The 20589-nt window shown below is 46.2% G+C and overlaps 1 protein-coding gene across 1 annotated transcript in view; it reads right to left on the reverse strand.

Moving 5' to 3' along the window:
* The window catches only part of LOC142584720 (dnaJ homolog subfamily C member 2), a 127858-nt gene that overhangs the window by 18308 nt on the left and 88961 nt on the right, over positions 1-20589 (reverse strand). The window contains exons 15-16 of the mRNA XM_075694939.1: positions 6804-6920; positions 191-345 (exon numbers count right to left, since the gene is read on the reverse strand). Of these exons, the coding sequence (XP_075551054.1) occupies positions 191-345; positions 6804-6920 (272 nt within the window). The remainder of the gene's footprint in view (positions 1-190; positions 346-6803; positions 6921-20589) is intronic.

Raw genomic sequence — 20589 nt, forward strand, 5'->3', positions numbered from 1 at the left:
GATCTGCACCAGAGACAAACGGATGCTAATGGAGATTTTTACAAAATGTTTGTGACGTGATGGCAAAAACTTCAGTTGCCACACATGTATCAAGAGGTATGTTTCCCGCCACACGTAATTCACACGCCCGTATACACACGTATTCGAACAAAGAGGACAAGAGAGGCCTCCTCTCCAGTTGTGCCCGCACCTTGTAGCGGCGCATACACTCCTTCTTGGAACGGGTGGGCACACACTCGGCGATGCGGTCCCAACGGTCGGGCGTGCTCGCCGGGTACGTCTTCAGGGCCTGTTCGAGGAGGCGCTGCTCTTCTGCCTGCCACACACTGCTGCCTGCACCGTCGCCTGCAGGACCACACCACAAATGCACAAAATCGTCATCACTCCATTCATGCTAACGGCAGGTTGAAGCTTAAGTGGTGACGGAAAAAGATGGCCACGCCACATAAGCCATGACAACCCGGGCACTACTGACCACCTTAATTTACCAAGAAAGGATGGCAGGGTTAGATAGTGTTTCGTAGAAAGCAATTGCAGTTGCACTTCAGCATAAGAAAATGTGGATGTAACAAATTATCAGATATAATGATGTAAATAGAAAATTTTTCTTGCTGGTATTCGTATTTAATGAATGCATGTTTATAACAAATACAGCATATATCACAGTTGTTTTAGTGTCGGTGGTGCCTTTGTTATGACGCTCAGCTGCATATACAACTGTTTACATGGTAGCCCATTGGCTATGGCAAGGCACTGTGGAGCTTGTGGTTGGAGGTTTGACCACGGTCGGGACGACCACATTTCGAAGAGGGCAAAATGAAAAAAAGAAAGCCACTCGTGTACTTAAATTTAGGTGCACATTAAAGAGCGCCAGGTGGACAAAATTAATCAGGAGTCCCCCACTGCGATGTGCTTTATAATCTTGTACAATAAAAAGCGGCATTCTTCAAAAATGGGAGGTGGTGCTTGGTTGGGTTGGAGCACTCACTCAGTGCTATAATAATAATAATATTTGGGGTTTTACGTGCCAAAACCACTTTCTGATTATGAGGCACGCCGTAGTGGAGGACTCCGGAAATTTTGACCACCTGGGGTTCTTTAACGTGCACCTAAATCTAAGCACACGGGTGTTTTCGCATTTCGCCCCCATCGAAATGCGGCCGCCGTGGCCGGGATTCGATCCCGCGACCTCGTGCTCAGCAGCCCAACACCATAGCCACTGAGCAACCACGGCGGGTACTCAGTGCTATATGATAGAAATGTGCGAATGATAAATTTTCAAATATTTGATTGAATATTATGCTATTCGATATTCGCTCTGGCTCAAATTTCAGTATTTGAAGTTTTTGAAGTATTTGAAACCAACAAATATACTTATCTTTCCACAAATAAGCACCACCCCCATCAATTACATTGTGGGAAGAAAAAAGAAAATTGCGCATATAACCCACAAACATAACTGCATACAATGCCTGAATCTTTGTAAAAACAGTTTTTATTCACGGGTACATAAATCGTCCACGTCATATTTTCAGCAAGCTGCTCTGTTCCCACCTCCTTAGCAACTTTGATGGTGGAAAACTGCCCCAAAAGGTGGCTTCACGGCGACAGGACCTGCACTGCCATGAAGCAGCACCTGTAGTCGAAATTTGCGTGTAACCCGCACCTCGACTTTACTGTTACACTTTAAAATCTTGTTCATCGTGCACGTGCTGAATGTAAAGGATGTAGATGATGTAGATGGATGATGTAGATGGAAAGCACCAAGGTGAATTTGCGCAACACAGCAAAAACTGCTGGTGTCGCAGAGCCAAGGTCACACTTCACAGCCTTGCAACAAAGCACGACAGGCAAACTTGAAAGCCTCCCAATGCCTCCAGCACCACAATATTTTAAGCAGGGCTGCGGGAATACTAAACAGACTTTCATCTAATTCAATTTCGGTTAATACGATCCCGACTGAAGGTTCCGAAGGGTACCCATACATTTCAATGGGACCAAACCTTCATTACTTCGATCAAAAACTTGGTTTTCGTTGGATCACTTGAATTTGTCTGGTCAGCATCGTCGCAATTATGCCATGTTGGCTGAAAAGGCGCCACTAGGAAAGGTACCACTGTCATGGGACAGTGGTACAGCCAATTATACAGGTGCACATGTGGCGTCTCCAGTCACAGACCTGGATAAGCATACTGGCAGCCGTTCAGAGCTGTTCCAGAGCTGTGGCAATTTCAGCCCTTGTTTCATCACCATGCATGTCTCGTAAAGGAAACCGTTAACGGGACCTAGTACACATTTCTTAATTATACACATACGCACGCGCCGTGTACCAAGAAGCAGGGACAAAACATGTGTTTTCAAAAGCTAGCGAAAAGGGAGGCGGTAAGATGAAAAAGCCAGCGGATCCCACGCACTGTGGGAATCAATGTTATGCGAAGTAGTGTTTAGGGAGCCTACCAAGTTAACGAAACGACCATGAGAGCACAAAGACGTAGGTGGCTGTTTCAAGACCTATATGACACGCATCTCAGGACATTCATGTCAGGACCTATCATTTATATTCGTCATGCACTCATCATACTATGCCAATTTCGGTAGATACCACGATGTAAGCGGCTGTTTCTGACCTCTATGACACACATGTCAGGACATTCATGTCATGACCTATCATTTATATTCGTCATGCACTCGTCATACTACACCAATTTAGGTACATACCAAGATGTTAAAAAAAATTAAATTATGGGGTTTTACGTGCCAAAACCACTTTTTGATTATGAGGCATGCCGTAGTGGGGGACTCCGGAAATTTCGACCACCTGGGGTTCTTTAACGTGCACTTAAATCTAAGTACACGCGTGTTTTCGCATTTCGCCCCCATCGAAATGTGGCCGCCGTGGCCGGGATTCGATCCCGCGACCTCGTGCTCAGCAGCCCAACACCATAGCCACTGAGCAACCACGGTGGGTAGGTAAATTAGAGTCCAGTACCTGATAAAATACAGAGCATCAGTGTTGGGCCGTTCGAATTGCCGCCGACTGCCATATAATAATAATAATAATAATAATAATAATAATAATAATAATAATAATAATAATAATAATAATAATAATAATAATAATAATAATAATAATAATAATAACAACAACATAGCCACTGAGCAACCAAGATGTAAGCGGCTGTTTCTGACCTCTATGACACACGTCAGGGCATTCATGTCATGACCTACCATTTATATTCGTCAGGCACTCACCATACTATGCCAATTTTGGTACATACCATGATGTAAGCGGCTGTTTCTGACCTACATGACATGCATGTCAGGACATTCATGTCATGACTTATCATTTATATTGGTCATACACTCTTGTCATACTATGCCAGTTTTGGTACATACCAAGTTAATGAAACGACCATGAGAGCACCAAGACGTAGGCGGCTGTTTCATAACCTACATGACACACGTCATGATATTCATGTCATGACCGATGATTTATGCTCGTCATACATTCTTGTCACACTATGCCAATTTTGGGCATACCAAAATGTAGGCGACTGTTTCATGACCTACATGACATGCAAGTCACAAAATTTTTATGTTATAACCTATCATTTATGTTCGTCATACACTCTTGTCATACTATGCTATTTGTGGTACACATCAAGTTAATGAAATGACCATGAGAGCACTGCTTCAATGCGCGTAATCTACTCACGAGAAGAAAAAAATTTCATTCAGCTTGCTCTGCCGGCCGCCATTTTTGTTTTGGTGTCCCGCACTGTTACAGCGGCTATGGCAGGTTCTGGCGTCTTTTCTGCTTTTTGTTTAATTTGCTCCATTGGATAGTTCGACCAGTTTTGTCTGTCCCATCAGGATCGAATTAACAGAAGTTGACTGCAGCAAATTTCCAATCAAGTATCGAACTGAACCAAGAAAAAAGTCAAATATCAAATCGAATATCAGATATCACAAAACGTTTCACAGAATTTTGGGCATGAAAATGCTTCACCTGTCTGAGACTCTGCTAGCATTGCATGTCGCAAGCTATCAGTATCATAGGCACATAAAAATCAAGATATACAATACGATCTACACTTAATAAAGGGGACACTAAATTAGTATGCCAGCAATGATTATAGCTAAGTTCTAGTATGCCAAGGTCTGCAAAATATTTTCTTTATCAATAGAATTTATGTTTAATAGAATCAAGTGCTTTTTCCCCTCTGAAAGTAATGAATTAGAGATGTTCTGTTGCACCGAATACTAACGAAGCTCTCAATTTATTAGTGGACCTGTGTTTTGTGGCAACCTGTTATTGCATAGCAAGTTTTGCTTTGCAGTTCTTCTCCAAAAAAAAAAAAGGGCTGGCTATCGCAACTGTGCAGCAGGTGGGTTTCGCAAGGCCAATCTGCGTGACAGACGAAAGGGCTGCACATCACGTGAATTGCATAGCCGGCGGAAACAATAAAGAGCAGGTGCTGTCCACACCTGCTCTTTACCACCGTTTCATTGTCAGGTTCAGCTTGATCTGCCACCTGTCAAAGATTCTAAAATCTCCAGGGTCACGCAAGTTAGTGCAACACTCCACCATACCCCAGCCTCTCGTTCATCTGCCATCCGTGTCAATGCAAGCAACCGTGTACTGACAATTTCACGCCTGCCATATAAATCCAAAGCTAGTCTTGTAGCGGGTCGCTTGAAGCTACAAAAAGACTGATATGTAAATATGAATCGCATCGGTAACGAGAGACTGCCGTAGGGTGTGTTGCAAACATGGCGGCTGTGAACACGTTGCCATCCCTTGTCGTTGTTGCTAACAACCTTAAGTTGCTAACAACCGATGAAGCAGTGCCAATTAGGCCTAATGGCCTAGGCAGTACATGTGGCCGTGACGAAAATTCACTGCTGGCCTATGTGGTATTGGGCCGCAAGCCCAGCTCCACAATACCATTGCAGCTAGTATGCTTCTACGGGTGGCTCACCACATGAGCCCAAATTCAAACGTGCAGGTTAGACTGACAGCTGTTCAAGCGGCATGAAGTTTGTTGCCACGTATCCAACACTATCTGCGTGCCTATCGGTGGCTAACTGGCCAGATCTTCACACTTTACGATACACGCTGCTATTGTTGCTGTTTCCCCTGTCCTTCTTCACCTACCTTGTACTGCTACCTACGCCTGTAAAGGATCCGGTCACAAGCTTTTTAACAAGCTTAAATTGCTTACTGTTAAACAACTTTTTAAGCTGAAGCTCGCCTTGTATATTCGCAAGAAAATTGGAAATGAATTGAGTAGTTATATGGCTCACTGCCACCCTACTAATGTGCCCTATGATCTCCGACACGAGCGATTTAGACTACAGTTATTCAGAACCATTTACGGTAATCAAACATTGCTCTACCTTATACCTAACCTTCTCCGCAACAATAGTTATATCCACGAACTTATTGAAAAATGTACTTCTATCCACACTTTAAAGAAAAATGTTACAATGTACTTACTATCTGATACTGTGTCCTAAATAAGTTCTTGAGTTTAAAGAAAAAAAAAACCTTTTTATTGTTCTATAACCTCTGTGTTCTGCTGCATTTTCTAACAGTTATGCATTGCTAGGAATGATTATGTTACATTTTGTATAACGCTTGCACAAAGTTTGTACTCTTTAATATGTTGCCATTTATGTACGCGTTTGTTCTTGTTATGGGTTACTGTTGTTGCATTATTGTGTGATTCCGTTAATCAACTTAAGATGCCTAATCGCGAAGTTACTTCTGTTCATGATAACTTTTTTTGTGGTGCTTTAATGTACAAAGCCATTGTTTTTCTTTTTTATTCTCACGGCTTCTGAGCAAATGTATGGGTGGAGGGACCTTAGTTAGGCAGAGTTCATCTGCCTTTAGTCCTTTCAACCCAGGCAATGTATGTCTGAATAAACAAACTGAAACATCCACGTCTTCCCTGCTTTATCTACACCCTAAGCATCTTGTGGACAAGGCATGTATGGCGCCCTTGATGCCCCCTTTTGTACTGAAAACGAAGTGAAACACGCGCTTGGACAGCAACGAGCACGAGGAGCTCTGTGGTGCATGCGACATGTGGCACTGTTCGGGGGACCTACACCAAATATGGTGAATATTTGAAAAACCAAATAGTAGATATTCAATTTACGAGTCAAATTATTTGAACGTTCTTTATTTATTTCGGTGCTATTCGATATTTGCACAGCCCTAATTTTACGTAGACTGAAGCACCGCAGTAAGCAAGAGCCTGTGAACAGATTTTCTGTGTAGCTGGAGTTGTAAGAAATATTGAACTTGCATTTTTGCATGAAAATACCTGAATAATGACACTTTAAATATAAACTGACTCCGGAGATGAGCTTGCTTCCTTTTTAACAAATATAGAACCAACCTTCTTGGATTTGTTAACATATGGCTCTTATGTCAAGTATTTATGAAAATTCTACAACCATTTGAGTTATTTGCTTTGAAATTGTTCGGCACTAATTACTATTCACTTCGACTTCAGTTTGAACCAAAAAATTGATATTCACACAAGCGTACTATGCATAAAACATGCCACTATGCAAACAAGCACTTCGCATACAACAAGTGCTGCTGAGTTTCCAGAAGGTTAATCTAACAGCCTAGATTGCATGGCTGCAGTTGTGTATTCTTCAAGCCCCTCGCCACCATTTTTTATGATTTCTTTTAGTAATGCTGTCCGGTTGTTCCTTAACGCTTCTACCAGACAGCAGTTTATCCTCAATGTGGGTCGGGCTTTGCCTGAGAAAGAGGCACCCACCGTCAAAGCGCTGTGACGGGGTGGGCTCATCCTTGAAAGCCACCTCGGCCTTGGCGCCCAAGGACTTCTGGTGCTGTTCATATGCTTTGCGGTTGGCCTCCTCCTTCAACTGGGGGTCTGAAACAAGTACAGACAGTGACAACAGGCGCATAGTTAAAATGTGCGACAATGCTTGCTGCACGCGTGTGCATGTGTGTGACAGTTCACGGTCATTCAGCAGGTTAATTGTGAATGAGGAAGAGGAAGTGTGTGCAACTAAGGAATAAAACCCAGTGTTCCCATTGGCGTTCCAGTTACTTTATTAAGAAAACATTGTTTTATGTATTGAAAGGCACACTAAGGCAAATACCAAGTCGACGTGCACTGTTTAAATACCATTCCAGAAACCTCACGATGCTTGTTTGGTGCCAAGAAAAGACTTCGTTTACAAAAAAATTGTATCTGAAAAGTCCGAATACCCTATTCGTAATTCATACCACCCGAATACCTGAATGCCATATTCTGGGGAGTGGTGAGGTTGCATAAGCCACCACCACCCTTTGTTGTCGTCGGTGAGTAAAACGGCATCCCACATATGGTGGTACCAAGCCAAGACAGAGTGGTGCATTCGCCGCTGAAGCTGCTTTTCAGTGAAGTGGCGTAGACCGCTCGCGCATCCCGGGACATCACATGAAGTTGAGTTCTCTGCTACTTGCAGTTTGTGCGAGTTTCACGAGCCAGCAAAACCAGCATAGCATTACGCGATAATGAAACTACTGAAACGCAATAGCGTGGGCGGCACGGAGGCGAGTGAAAACGAAACCTTTCGACCGCCCGTGTCATTGTCAAGGGTAATTTCAATGGGTTCCTTTTTCTAAATGTGACATAGAACTGGACAAACAGCATTTTGTTTCGTCTTATAATACAATACAAGGATGTTTTTGGAACGAGTGGTTTAGTACTAGTGACAGAATTTAACTGAGGAGTGCTTTCATCATTGGGCAAGTACTTGCAAGTACTGGGGAAGTATCCAATAATGTCCTGCATTTACCTCAATATCCTGATTACTAACGTTCTGTTTGCAATAATATTGATGCCTCAGAGATTCTCGAGCACTAAACTAACCTATCACTTTAGCTTGACTTACTATTTACCTTTAGTGTCCCTTGAAGCACAAAAGTAACTGGAACACCAATGCATGTGTCTGCGAAGTTTGGCAATGACTATCTTTAAACTGGTGTCATCCTGAGAAATCGCTCCAAGTGGATCTGCCTTGAGAACTCCACAGCTAGAATTAGTAAAATGCATAATTAGTTAAAAACTTAATTCGTGACTTTTTGTTAAACAGTAGATCATGCATTGGTCATTTTTTGTGCAAGTAACGTGCGCCTCTTCGAGTAGACTGGCTCTCGAACTAGAATCCGCCTTCTTCATTCTCCTGTGCTGCCCTCTGCCGCATGCCACTGGAAAGGTTTTGGAAGGGGCCCGGGGCTTTCGTCGCGCGATTTGTGTATACTTGCGCCCACGTTGAGTGTTTGTCAGTTGTGCTTTTCGTGGATCGTGAATCATTATTAATGGCTTCTCCGGGGCAGAATGTCGTTCCTGGAAGCCATGAAGCACTCAATGACTACTGGGTGAGCAGGCCTAAGTGCGTTGTCATGCAAGCAGTGCAGCCGATAAAGGCACGCTAAGTACCCTTTGCCGACACGGCTGCCTTGGAGATTGTTGTAGCCGTTTTCTGCACTTGGACCTCACTTTTTGTATTCTTTTTAAACATTATCTAGACATTTCAGCTTTTTAATTTTGGAATTCCATGCCACTTTGCATCAAGATTCAACATCCATATTTAAAAAACATCGGAAGAATTTTCTTCTAACAGAAAATATTTAACTTTAACTTTTTTCCTTTCAGCCCTATTACTTCAAATATTCTGCTGTTTTGGAACCTTTTCTTTTTTATTAGGGGTCATGTATTTTTTGAAGTTTTGTTGTAGTTTGTATTGTTAAACAATGGGTGAAATTTTTTGTATTATTTTTTTTCTGTCCGTTACTGTCAATTTTGTTTAGTTCATTTAGTTTTATTACACAAATTTGCTTCTTGCGATTGTATAATTTCCAGCATTAGATTTATTGTAACTCCCAAATGCACAAGTATATCATGTTTTGTATGCTCCACTACTTACTTTCTTCCATGTTTCCTTGTATATGATTTTAATGTGGTGCTCCTTGTTGCTTTAGAAAAAACATATTTATAAATAACAGTAGGTCCCGATACAGTCATCGACTATGGGACCTCCTTTTTTATGTTATTGTTCCTTATAACCTGTAATCTATTAGGAATAAATCAATTTAAATTTTGCATATTGACATGTGTACTTGTTTATCTTTATTGGGCGGCACGTTTCACTGCCTAACAAATGTTATCGCACAGCGCAGGATGCAGCTGCATGTATCGGAAGTTTCTGGAATGTTATCGATGGTTCCATCTGCTGTCTGTCACCGAACCTTGTGTAATCTGAGTGCATGTATGCGCAACGCGAATTGTGTAGGACTTTGTGGAAGGCACGTGGGCCCCAGCGATTAGTCTGGAACATTCGACGATTGATTTATAAAAGCCGACGCGCTTGCCCCGTTGATCAGATTTTCGACGATCGCCGACTGTGTTAGCCGCTGTCGCCGTTCTTTGAGCGTAGCCTGTTTTTGAGGGCACAAGTTCGCGCAATAAAACGCTAGTTTCGTCTTTCCCAGTTTGGCTGCTTTCTTCACCGTCACTGCTACGTGACAATATTCAAGAAGCCTTCGAGCGCAGCCTTCTGCACCAGACTTATCAAAGTGGTGCACTTGTTTACATCGATATCTACAGACACAGATCGTTGTTAGCGCTAAACATTGTGGAAAAGGTTCAGTGCTGATATGACATAATGTGAAACCGTAGCAAAACAGACATATCCACATATGTGCCATGTTGTTCCACCCTGAGATGAGTCAATATGAGCTACTGAACCACTTAAACAACGGCAACTGTGATCCAGATAACGTATTACGGGCTGCTACAGTTTGCGCATGCCATAAAACATTATTAGAGAAAACTGTGCTGGCATAACTTAGGTGCTCATTTGTAGGTCGTGTTGTTCTTTCGTGAAAACACGGATACCATCACTGATACCGTTGGTATAACTGAGCGAGACGGTTGTTCATGCTGCTGCATACCGAATGCACCGTGTCTTGTTTCCTGTTTGACGCAGAGGTAAACAGTACATCTCTGGAATTGAGAAATGTGTCAGGATAACGACACGTAAAGACCCACCCATCTACGTAGTGAATGCAACTGGTAGCCTACCGGTATGGCGACATACAGTTGTTAGCACAGCGTTGTGTCGCTGCTTGCCGCTTATTGTGTACATGCCGTGCGAAGTGAAGTGTAGTTGATTTCAAATCGCTAAAGACAGAACTGAACTGTAAAAACAGTTTCCTTCGTCCTAACTGCTTACATTTCAGTTCAAGTCCGTTGGTAGCGGGTGCACGAACACGATGGCACCAGGCTTAACCTTCGCCTCACACGATCAACATTGGCTTAAACTTCGTGTGCACGGCTTTAGAGGGTTGAAGCTTGTGCATTTCAATTTCGTAGGCATGTTCTGACTCACTTTGAGCGCGATTAATTATATATACAAGCGAAGGTACTACTGTTGCTATCGCGTTGTCACTTTGATGGTCGATCGCACAGGGTTCGGCCGAATGACGGTCAGCACACCGATTTTGTTGGTGCCGTTGACAAAAAAGCCCGCCGCATCGCACAAGTGCTTGTTGGCACAGTTGTACTGAATAGTCGGTCAATCGGAGACGTGAGTATGTGGTTGCTCACGTATCGACATAGTGTTATCACGCCTTAAGAGACTACCTTCGCATTGCATTTGGACGCGGAGTCATTTCGAGACTTTTGCCGCAGCAGGCACGTGCCTCATCACGTGGCACATAAAGTAAACCCTAGTTATAACGAAGCTGCTTTACTGAAATTATGCAGTTAAACCTCGACATAACGAAGTAGGTAAAATCGGCAATTTGCTTCGTTATATAGAAATTTCGTTGTATTAAATTTCAACCTTTTATTCAAATAAGTACAGTCGACGATCAATTTTTTTTCATCACATTTTTTTTACGTGGAAAGGGGCTGCAGAATAGACAATCGAAAAAAAAAAGCAAATTTGAATGAGAAAAAAAATTTATTTTGATGAATCTGTGAGTCGGCGACAAATGATACGGTTTCATGCCACGTTGGCGATATCTTCACATAGGTGGTATGAACTAAGCGAAGTCAGCCACATTTTGGCGTGCCCTCCGCCCCCATGGCTGATAGCATCGCCTGCCCTGGGCTATCATGAAAAGTACCCACAGCAGGGAGCGAATGCTTCATCTGCCTCTCGCTCCAATGGGTCACCAAAACTCGAGATTATGGAACCTTCAATACTAAATGCGCGGAAGACAGCTTACATGATGCCACGTTGTCCTGGCATGCCCACTCTTTGCACACGCGGCAGGTTACCTCTAAAGTAGGGTGCACGGCTGCATATGCGCTCAGCCGCGCTAACAGCCATGCGCAGCCACGGCCAATGTGCGCGCCAGGAATCAAGACGCCCGTCAACTTGCCCTCCCCGCCCCTCACGTGCACCTGATCGTGTTACCGCGAGCTCACTCCCCTCCCTCTCTCTGCCTTTGCTCGCGTGGGGAGGTGCAACTCATACATGAAGCCACAATCTTTCTGTTTCTCGCACACTTTCACTTGCATCTAAAACACAAAGTGCACAGGGTGCACTAGGATGTTATCGAACTTGAGCTTTATACTGAACATGATGCGGCTTCACTTCTGCAGTTGCCCTTGTCGTGCCGCTTGCGATTTGAGAGGTGCGTTTGCAAGCAGCCACTTGTAATTCAATCATTTGACCATCTGCATCCGCGGAAGTTTCCATTTATTGTCTCGGAATTCCTTTTCTGCAGAAGCAAAATTTCGTTATATTGAAATCGCATACAAGCACACTTTGTTATATCGAGGTTTAATTACATGGTGTTCTATGGAAAAGAGGGTATGGAAAGTTAAATACTTCATTATATTATAAAGGAGATTTATTGGGGTTCATAGCGACCACCGGTTCTAGGATGCACCGAGCAGCTCACGAGCTCGAGCCTCTCCTGCGCACTTGATGCTGCCGATGCTGCTGACTCTGTGCGCATGTTCATTATCTTCCTTACAATGGCCCCGCGGAAATAAAGGAGCCATCCTGGCGACTTAGTTTTCTGGAAGGACGGTAGAATGGTGGTGCGGCTTGAGGTAATTAACGGGTGATGTTCGCTCGAGAATGCGGTATGGGCCGTTGTACTTCGGAAGGAGTTTTGAAGCGAGCCCAGGCGTGCGGTGTGGCACTAACAACCAGACGAGAGTGCCCGGGAGAAAAGTGGTAGTCGAGTTCTGGGCATCGTGAACGGCTTTTTGACGGTTCTGATCATCCGAGGTGAATCGGCGGGCCAGCTGGCGACATTCCTCGGCGTGTCTGGCAGCTTCTGGGATCGGCAGGCATTCGGATGGGTCCGGCTGGTAGGGCAGAATGGCGCCAATTGTGTGCAAAGGATGACGGCCATAAAGAAGGCAAAAGGGTGAGAATCCGGTAGTGACCCGAGTCGCGATGTTGTAGGCGTAGGTGACAAACGGAAGAACTAGGTCCCAAATAGGGTGATCAGGTGAGACATACATAGTGAGCATGTCACCAAGGGTTCGATTAAAGCGTTCCATGGTACCGTTAGTCTGTGGGTGATAAGCAGTGCATTTACGATGAACAATAGCGCATTCAGCAAGCAGGTTTTCGATGACTTCAGATAAGAAGGCGCGGCCTCTGTCGCTTAAAAGTTCACGTGGACCTCCATGACGAAGGAGAAAATGGCAAAGTAAGAAAGTAGCGACCTCCTGCGCTGTAGCATTTGGTAGAGCAGCAGTCTCCGCATAACGGGTTAAGTGGTCTACCGCAACTATTATCCACCTGTTGCCGGCAGGAGTCAACGGAAGTGACCCGTAGAGATCTATACCCACGCGATCAAAGGGTCGGGATGGGCATCGTAAAGGCTGGAGTTCACCGGCGGAGTTGTGCGGTGGCACTTTGCGGCGTTGGCACTCATGACAAGAGCGGACAAACTTTCGAACGAAATTGCACATTCTCCGCTAGTAACAGCAGTGCCGAAGTCTTTCGTAGGTCTTGAAGACTCCCGCGTGGCCACAATGAAGGTCGACGTAGAACGAGGAGCAGAGCTCTGATCGCACGATTCTCGGAATAACGAGTAACCAGGTGCGTCCCTCTGGGGCATAGTTGCGTCGATATAGTAGCTGGTCTCGAATTGCAAAATGAGGAACTTGGCGCCGAAGTGTATGTGACGCCGGAACTTTCGACGTATCCGAGAGAAGGTCGAGAAGAGATGCAGTCCAGGGATCATTACGCTGTGCAGCAGCGATAGTGTCAATGTCCAGAGAGGATAATGTGCCCTCGCAGGAGGAGTCGTGACTGGCCTTTGGGGGAAGCAGCGATCGGGATAGCACGTCAGCGTCGGAGTGCTTTTGCCCGGAACGGTAAATCACACGGATGTCATATTCTTGGATTCGCAATGCCCAGCGGGCAAGGCAGCCCGATGGATCTTTGAGCGTCGACAGCCAACATAGTGCGTGGTGGTCGGTCACTACGTCAAACAATCGGCCGTATAAATATGGGCGAAACTTGCCAAGCACCCACACAATGGCCAAACACTCCTTTTCTGTAACGCTGTAATTGGTCTCTGCATTGGTTAACGTGCGACTCGCGTATGCGATGACGTATTCTGTGTGGCCAGGTTGACGCTGTGCCAACACAGCGCCAAGGCCAACACCGCTTGTATCGGTATGGATTTCGGTTGGCGCTTGAGGGTCAAAATGGCGAAAAATGGGTGGCGTCGCGAGAAGACGGCGCAAGGTTGTGAAGGCGTCATCACACTCTGGAGACCATGATGAGAGATCTCTAGCGCCACCAAGGAGCTGCGTGAGAGGCGATATAATTGACGCAAAGTTTTGAATGAATCGCCACAAGTAAGAGCAGAGGCCGATAAAACTGCGTAGCTCTTTCATAGTGGTAGGTTTTGGGAACGCAGTAACAGCACATAGTTTCTCGGGATCCGGGCAAATGCCCTCCTTTGACACAACATGGCCCAAAATTGTGAGCTGACGAACAGCAAATCGACACTTGTTCAGGTTAATTTGCAACCCGGTGTTGGTCAAGCAAGTGAGTACGTGCTGGAGGCGGAGCAGGTGCGTTGCGAAATCAGGGGTGAACACCACAATGTCGTCAAGATAGCAAAGACAGATTTTCCATTTGAGGCCACGCAGAACATTATCCATCATTCTTTCGAACGTAGCAGGTGCGCTGCAAAGTCCGAAAGGTATGATGGTGAATTCATACAAGCCATCTCGTGTAACAAAGGCAGTTTTTGGGCGATCGGCCTCTGCCATCAGAACCTGCCAATAGCCTGATCGCAAATCCAGTGAAGAAAAGAACTCGGCTCCCTGCAAACAGTCCAGAGCATTATCGATGCGTGATCTCGTTCAGCATGATCTCGTTCAACCGTCGAAAATCAACACAGAACTGGATGGAACCGTCCTTCTTTGTGACGAGGACCACGGGAGAGGCCCATGGGCTTTGGGAAGGTTGAATGACGCCTTGACGGAGCATGTCATCGACCTGGTCTGCAATGACGCAACATTCCGTAGTGGACACGCGATATGGTCTTTGTCGCAGCGGTGAGTGAGAGCCAATGTCGATGTAATGCTCTATCGTCGATGCACGGCCAAGAGATGTTTGCACAATGTCGAAAGAATGGCGGAAGTGCTGAAGGATTGTGAGATTTGAGATCGCTGTGAATGCGTCAGATCTTCGGCGATGAATGGGCTGAACACACCAGTCCATGTTGAGTCGGGTACAGAGAAGGCACTCAGTTCATGGATGGCAGTAGAAGGCACTTCGTCGAGGACGGAGACAATTCGTGTTGAATCGGCTGACTCGATGTAACCAAGGCATTCGCGGCGGAGCAGTGATAGCGGTGATGAGAGATGATTGTAAATGGGCATCGTGCTGACACTGGCGGCAAGGTCAAGACCTGCAAAAGGGCAAAGGAAGCGCTTTTCGGTTAACAAAGTGATGAGAGGGCATGAAGAAGACCGTCCCGTCGGATATGGTACTACAGAAGACTGGTAGGAATGCTGAAGAGCACGGGGGAATGCAGGCGTCTCCTTTCACGACAATTTTAGCGGCAGGATGAGCATCGACGGAGGCCAGGTCACTAAGGTGGAAAAGTTCAATCTCAGTCCGAGCGCAATTGATGATGGCATTGTGGCGTGAGAGAAAATCTCATCCGTGGGAGCACGATGAAAGAACTATGAATTCAATCGTGTACAAAACGTCCTGTATGGCTACGCGGGCAGTACAAGCAGCGGTAGGGCAAATGGGTTGAGCACTCACCGTTCGAAGCGACAATCCAGACAGAGACGTCACTTTACGAAGTGAACGGCAAAACCTGGCATCCATAACTGAAATAGCGGCACCGGTATTGACGAGGGCGACTGTAGCGACATCTTCGATAAACACATCAATGACATTGGAAGTAAAGGAGGAGGAGGCATGTCGACACTTGTGCAGTTCTTGCCTCAGGAACTGCATCGTCTAGTTTCCCTCTTTGTTAGAGACGGGTCATCAACGCATAGGGGAAAGCGATCGGCGACGTGGGGACGGTGATCGGAGGCGTTCGAAGCGAGGAAGGCGATCAGTCTGGGAGCGAGCTGTTGATGGGTCGAAGGGTCCGTAAGGCGCATTTGAATCAGGCGGCACATAAGGCACTCACCGATTGGCGACGGCAGAACCTTGCGACATGACCGGGATACCTACATGCGAACTATATAGGGTGACTGTCCGGCGTATGCCACAGGTTAGCGACGGCAGTGGTGGTCCAGGGGACCGGAGGGGGAGGGCGGTGCACAGGCTGCTGGAAGCGACGCACGGGCACAGCGCGAGGAGCCATTGCAGCAACTGTAGCATAAGTGACTGGTGTAGTCACAACATCCTGCTGGTGAACAGCCGGCAGCGCTTCCGCGACCTCTTCATGGATCACGTTACGGAGATGAGACGGCAAACTGCTGGCAAGACTCCTGAGTGACGGACACCAGAGATAGCTGTCGTGCGACTTCTTCGCGGACGAAATCCTTGATTTGGGTCATCAGGGAGGCTTGTTCTGGGCCGGTGGTCAGGCTGCAGAGTGACGCCGCATTTGGTGTGGGATGTCGCCTTGTCAGAGCTCGCTGCTTACGTAATTCATCATAGCTCTGGCTCAAGCTGATGACGTCGCCAACAGTGTGCGGGTCCTTGGCCAGAAGCATCTAGAATGCGTCATTATCAATTCCCTTCATGACGTGCTTGATCTTTTCCGCTTCCATCATGGCAGCGTTCACGTGCCTGCACAATACGAGAACGTCTTCTACATAGCTGGTGAATGTCTCCCCCGTGTCCTGTGCGCGCGTACGCAAACGCTGCTCGGCTCGGAGTTTCCTGACGGCGGGTTGGTCAAATACTATTGTAATCGATGTCTTGAACACCGACCACATTCGGATGTCCCTCTCGTGATTTCTGAACCAGAGACTGGGCACGCCGGTGAGGTAGAATGATACGTAAGCCAGTTTGTCCGAGTCATTCCATTTGTTGTGCACGCAAACCCATTCGTAGGACGACAGCCACTCTTCAACGTCATTGTCGTCGGTTCCGCTGAAGATGGGAGGCTCCCGCTGGCGAACGGTGCCAGCGCAAGGGACGGGAGGCAATAGAAGAGTCTGCTGGTCAGTGTCCGGCATGGCGGAGGGTAGCATCCGAGAACGGTGTTCCAGGATGGTAGAACGGAATGTTACCCCGTACCTCCCCCACTTATAAAGGAGATTTATTGGGGTTCGTAGCGACCGATGGTTCTAGGATGCACCGAGCAGTCACGAGCTCGAGCCTCTGCTGCATGCTTGATGCTGCCGATGCTGCTGACTCTGTGCGCATGTTCGTTATCTTCCTTACAATATCGAGAATTTTGTTATATTGAAGTTTGTTATATCGAGGTTTAACTGTAGTTTTATTCCAAATTTCTCCCAGTCCCGACACGAACGCATGCATTTTAAACAAAATTACTCGAGAGAGAGAGAGAGAGAGAGAGAGAGAGAGAGAGAGAGGCAAAGAAAAGATAGGGAGGTTAACCAGAGATTATCTCCGGTTGGCTACCCTGTACTGGACAAGGGGAAAGGGGATGATATAGGTGAGAGAGAAAACAATAAAAAATAATTAACACAAGGAACTATACTCACACAAACGCACACATGTACACATGAACTGTTTCTGTGAGCACTGTCACGCAGCCCGCAAAGGCATTCCTAGTGTTATGCAGTGTCACCGTACAATCCTACGTCACACAATGTATAGTAACAATTTGTCAGAAAGTCCCATGTCTTTTAAGTACTGCAGCAGCGCCTTCATAGAGCATCGCACTGATGTTCGTGTAGGCCAGTTTCCAAGGATGTTGTCTTCTGTTATTGGGCGCTTGTTCAGTTTGTCTAGGGTGGCTGAGAGGACTGCTCTTTACGGGTGGAAACGAGGGCACGCACAAAGAAGGTTCGTGATTGTTTCATTGCACCTGCAGAAGTCACAAAGTGGGCCGTTGACCATTCTGGTAAGAAAGGAGTACACATTTGAAAATGCGACTCCAAGCCATATATGACTAGAAGGGTGCAGTTACGTTGTGGAAGGTCGGGGCACAATACAGAGCTCTAAATTAGGGTCCAGGGTATGAAGGCGTGCACTTGTAAACTCAGATGAAATCCATTGAGCTAATGTTAGGTCACGCGCAAGCGCAGAAATTGTTTTCACTGCGTCGACTCTTGAAAGAGGAATGGTAATGCAGTTGATGCCGTCATGGGCAGATCAGGCAGCTGATCATTGCCACGCCACAGTTAGTAGGCAACCACTGATATATTATATGGCGCCCTTCGTCAACTATGCAATGGTGGACTTCCCTGATCTCTGCGACGAGCTGCTCATGTGATCCATGGCGCAGTGCTGAGAGTACACTCTGTAGCGCTGCTTTGGTATCACAGAAGATTGACCATGCATTGGGTGGTTCCTTCTTAATGAAATGAAGAGCCGCACGCCGGGTTACCAGTTCAGCAGCTGTCGTTGATGATACATGTGAGGTTTTTAGCTGTATTTTGACAGATCTTGTTGGTATCACCACAGCTGCATCTGAATTTGCAGGTGTGACTGAGCCATTGATGCAAACGTGTATGCAGCCACTGTGCACCTCATGCAAAATACCTAATATAGCCTGCTTCCGGGCAAACGACGGCATATTAGCTTTCTTCGTGATTCCTGGGATGGTGAGGCGTATTTCAGATTTGTGCAGGGACCATAAAGGTGAGGATGGTCTTGCTGCAGGCATGTAGTTCTATGGTAACGAGGTATTATTGGCAACAATTATACGACTGAAAGTTGTGTGTGGCCTTTCTGTGGGTAAAGCGGCGAGATGGTGAGAAGGTAGTCAGGCAACATGCCGAATATGCACCCTGAGAGCGTCGGTTACCAAGTACGTTGATATTGCGTGATCTCGAGCTATGAGATCTATGCCGCTATCTATGAACTATGCCGCTGTAGACAAACTTCGGAAGACACGTCCTTAAGGCTTGAGCTTGTAGTTCCTGGAGTACACGCAGGCTTGTTTTGCTGGTGTTACCAAGCGCAGGGAGGCTGCTGTATCTTGTGAAACCGAAGAACAAAGGCATTATAAAGCTGCAGCATTGACCGCACTGATCTGCTCCATGACTTTCCGCCAAGAAATTTGAGGAGATGTATTATTGTCATTAACCTCTTCTTTAGGTATGAAATGTGCGGGCTCCATAATAGGTTGTGGTCGATAATTACCCCTAAAAAGCGGTGTTTCCGTGCATTTGCAACTGCCTGCCCATTGACACATACAGGATAACGCTTCATTGCCTTCCGAGTGAATGTAATGAGGCAGCATTTCTCTGAAGACAGCTCTAAGTTCGGCTTTCACAAGTACATTGATGTTAAGGTAGCTGCCTTTTGTAACCGTGCTCGTACCTGCAGTCATGTTACAGCAGACGCCCAAATGCAGATGTCGTTGCCATAGATTGATACTTGAACTGTGTTGGGCAAGCATCGGACTAGGCCAATGAGCACCAGGTTGAATAGCGTCGGGCTCAACACTCCGCCTTGTGGTACTCCACGGCACGTTTGGTGTTGAGTCGTGGTGCCAACTTCGGTCATCACGAAGAAATGCCTGGCAGTCAAATAACTGCACAGCCACTGAAAAGTGTGACCAGCGATTTCGGCTTCAATCAGAACCTCTATAATGGCATAATGTGCTATATTATCACAGGCGCCTTTTATATCAAGGAATAATGCCACAGTGAGTCGTTTCAGACGTTTTTGATGTTGAAGAAACGTGATCAAATCAATGACATTATCTATGGATGAGCGCCCGCACCGGAAGCCAGCCATAGCATCTGGGTACACATTGTAATTTTCCAAGGACCATTCCAGGCGCGTCAAAATCATTCTTTCCATTATTTTCCCTATGCAACTGGCCAGTGCGATGGGGCAGTATGATGACAAATCTAACGGTGATTTACCAGGCTTGAGAAGTGGAACCGAGTGGCTGCATTTCCATTCACGTGGAAGCAAACCGTTACGTCAAGACACACTGTAATGGTTTAGCAGCATGAGTCTTGCTTTCTGCCCAAGATTGGCAAGCGATGTGTAGCTAACGCCATTCGGCCCAGGTGACGAAGAGCGCCTGCAAGTCGCCAGTGCGGCTTCAAGCTCCTCCACCGAAAACATTACATCCATGCGGAAATCCCGTGGCACAGGAGTGGCACATGGTGTAAGTGCGTGTTGGAGCTGCAAGCTGGCAAGTCTTGAGCGAAATTCTTCAGCAATGTCAATGTCTCTGCGACCTTGGTGTAAAGCGAGGGACTTGAAAGGAACACACTGCGGTGATACGCGAAGTCCACGCATGGTTCTCCATATCTGGGATAATTGCTGACGTGGATCCAACGACTCACAGAAACGTTTCTATCTTTGAGACTGTAGCGCATCAATGCGGAGTTGAATCTTCTTTTGAATCCGTATTGCCTCTCTGAGATCATGGATGGATTTAGCGCTTCTGTATCTTCTTTCAGCCCGCTGGCGAATTGCTCGTAGTCGCTGCAGTTCGGCTTCAAATTCTTGATATTTTGGGAAAGGCTGAAGACCGTGTGTAGCTTCTTGCATGGATTTTTGAATTTCGTGTTCCAGATTTGAATGGTTCCCTTGCAGACATACTTCCTCCATGCGCGACCGAAACGCGAACCAGTCAATTCGCCGGAGAGTCATGGTGGAGCATTTATATAGTCCCTTGATCTTTAGGTGATGGGGATATGGTTGCTTCCATGTGATTCGATGTCTGAAACCATTGTACGTTTCTTTTAAGATGCCGAGAAACCAGGGTCAAGTCTAGGCAGCTGCTGTATGTAAGCCCGTGTAAATATGTCAGACTACCATCGTTGAGGCAATAAAGGTCATGCTGTGTGGCAAAGGATGCTAGTCTCCTTCCCCTGGAGTCCATCTTCAATCTCCCCCAAAGCGGACGGTGAGCATTAAAATCTCCGGTGAAAATCGTAAGGCTGGGTGTCGCCGATAGCAAGTTGTGCAGTTGTTTAGAATCGA

The sequence above is a fragment of the Dermacentor variabilis genome, chromosome 6 (assembly GCF_050947875.1).
Source record: "Dermacentor variabilis isolate Ectoservices chromosome 6, ASM5094787v1, whole genome shotgun sequence".
In the NCBI taxonomy this organism is placed as follows: domain Eukaryota; kingdom Metazoa; phylum Arthropoda; class Arachnida; order Ixodida; family Ixodidae; genus Dermacentor; species Dermacentor variabilis.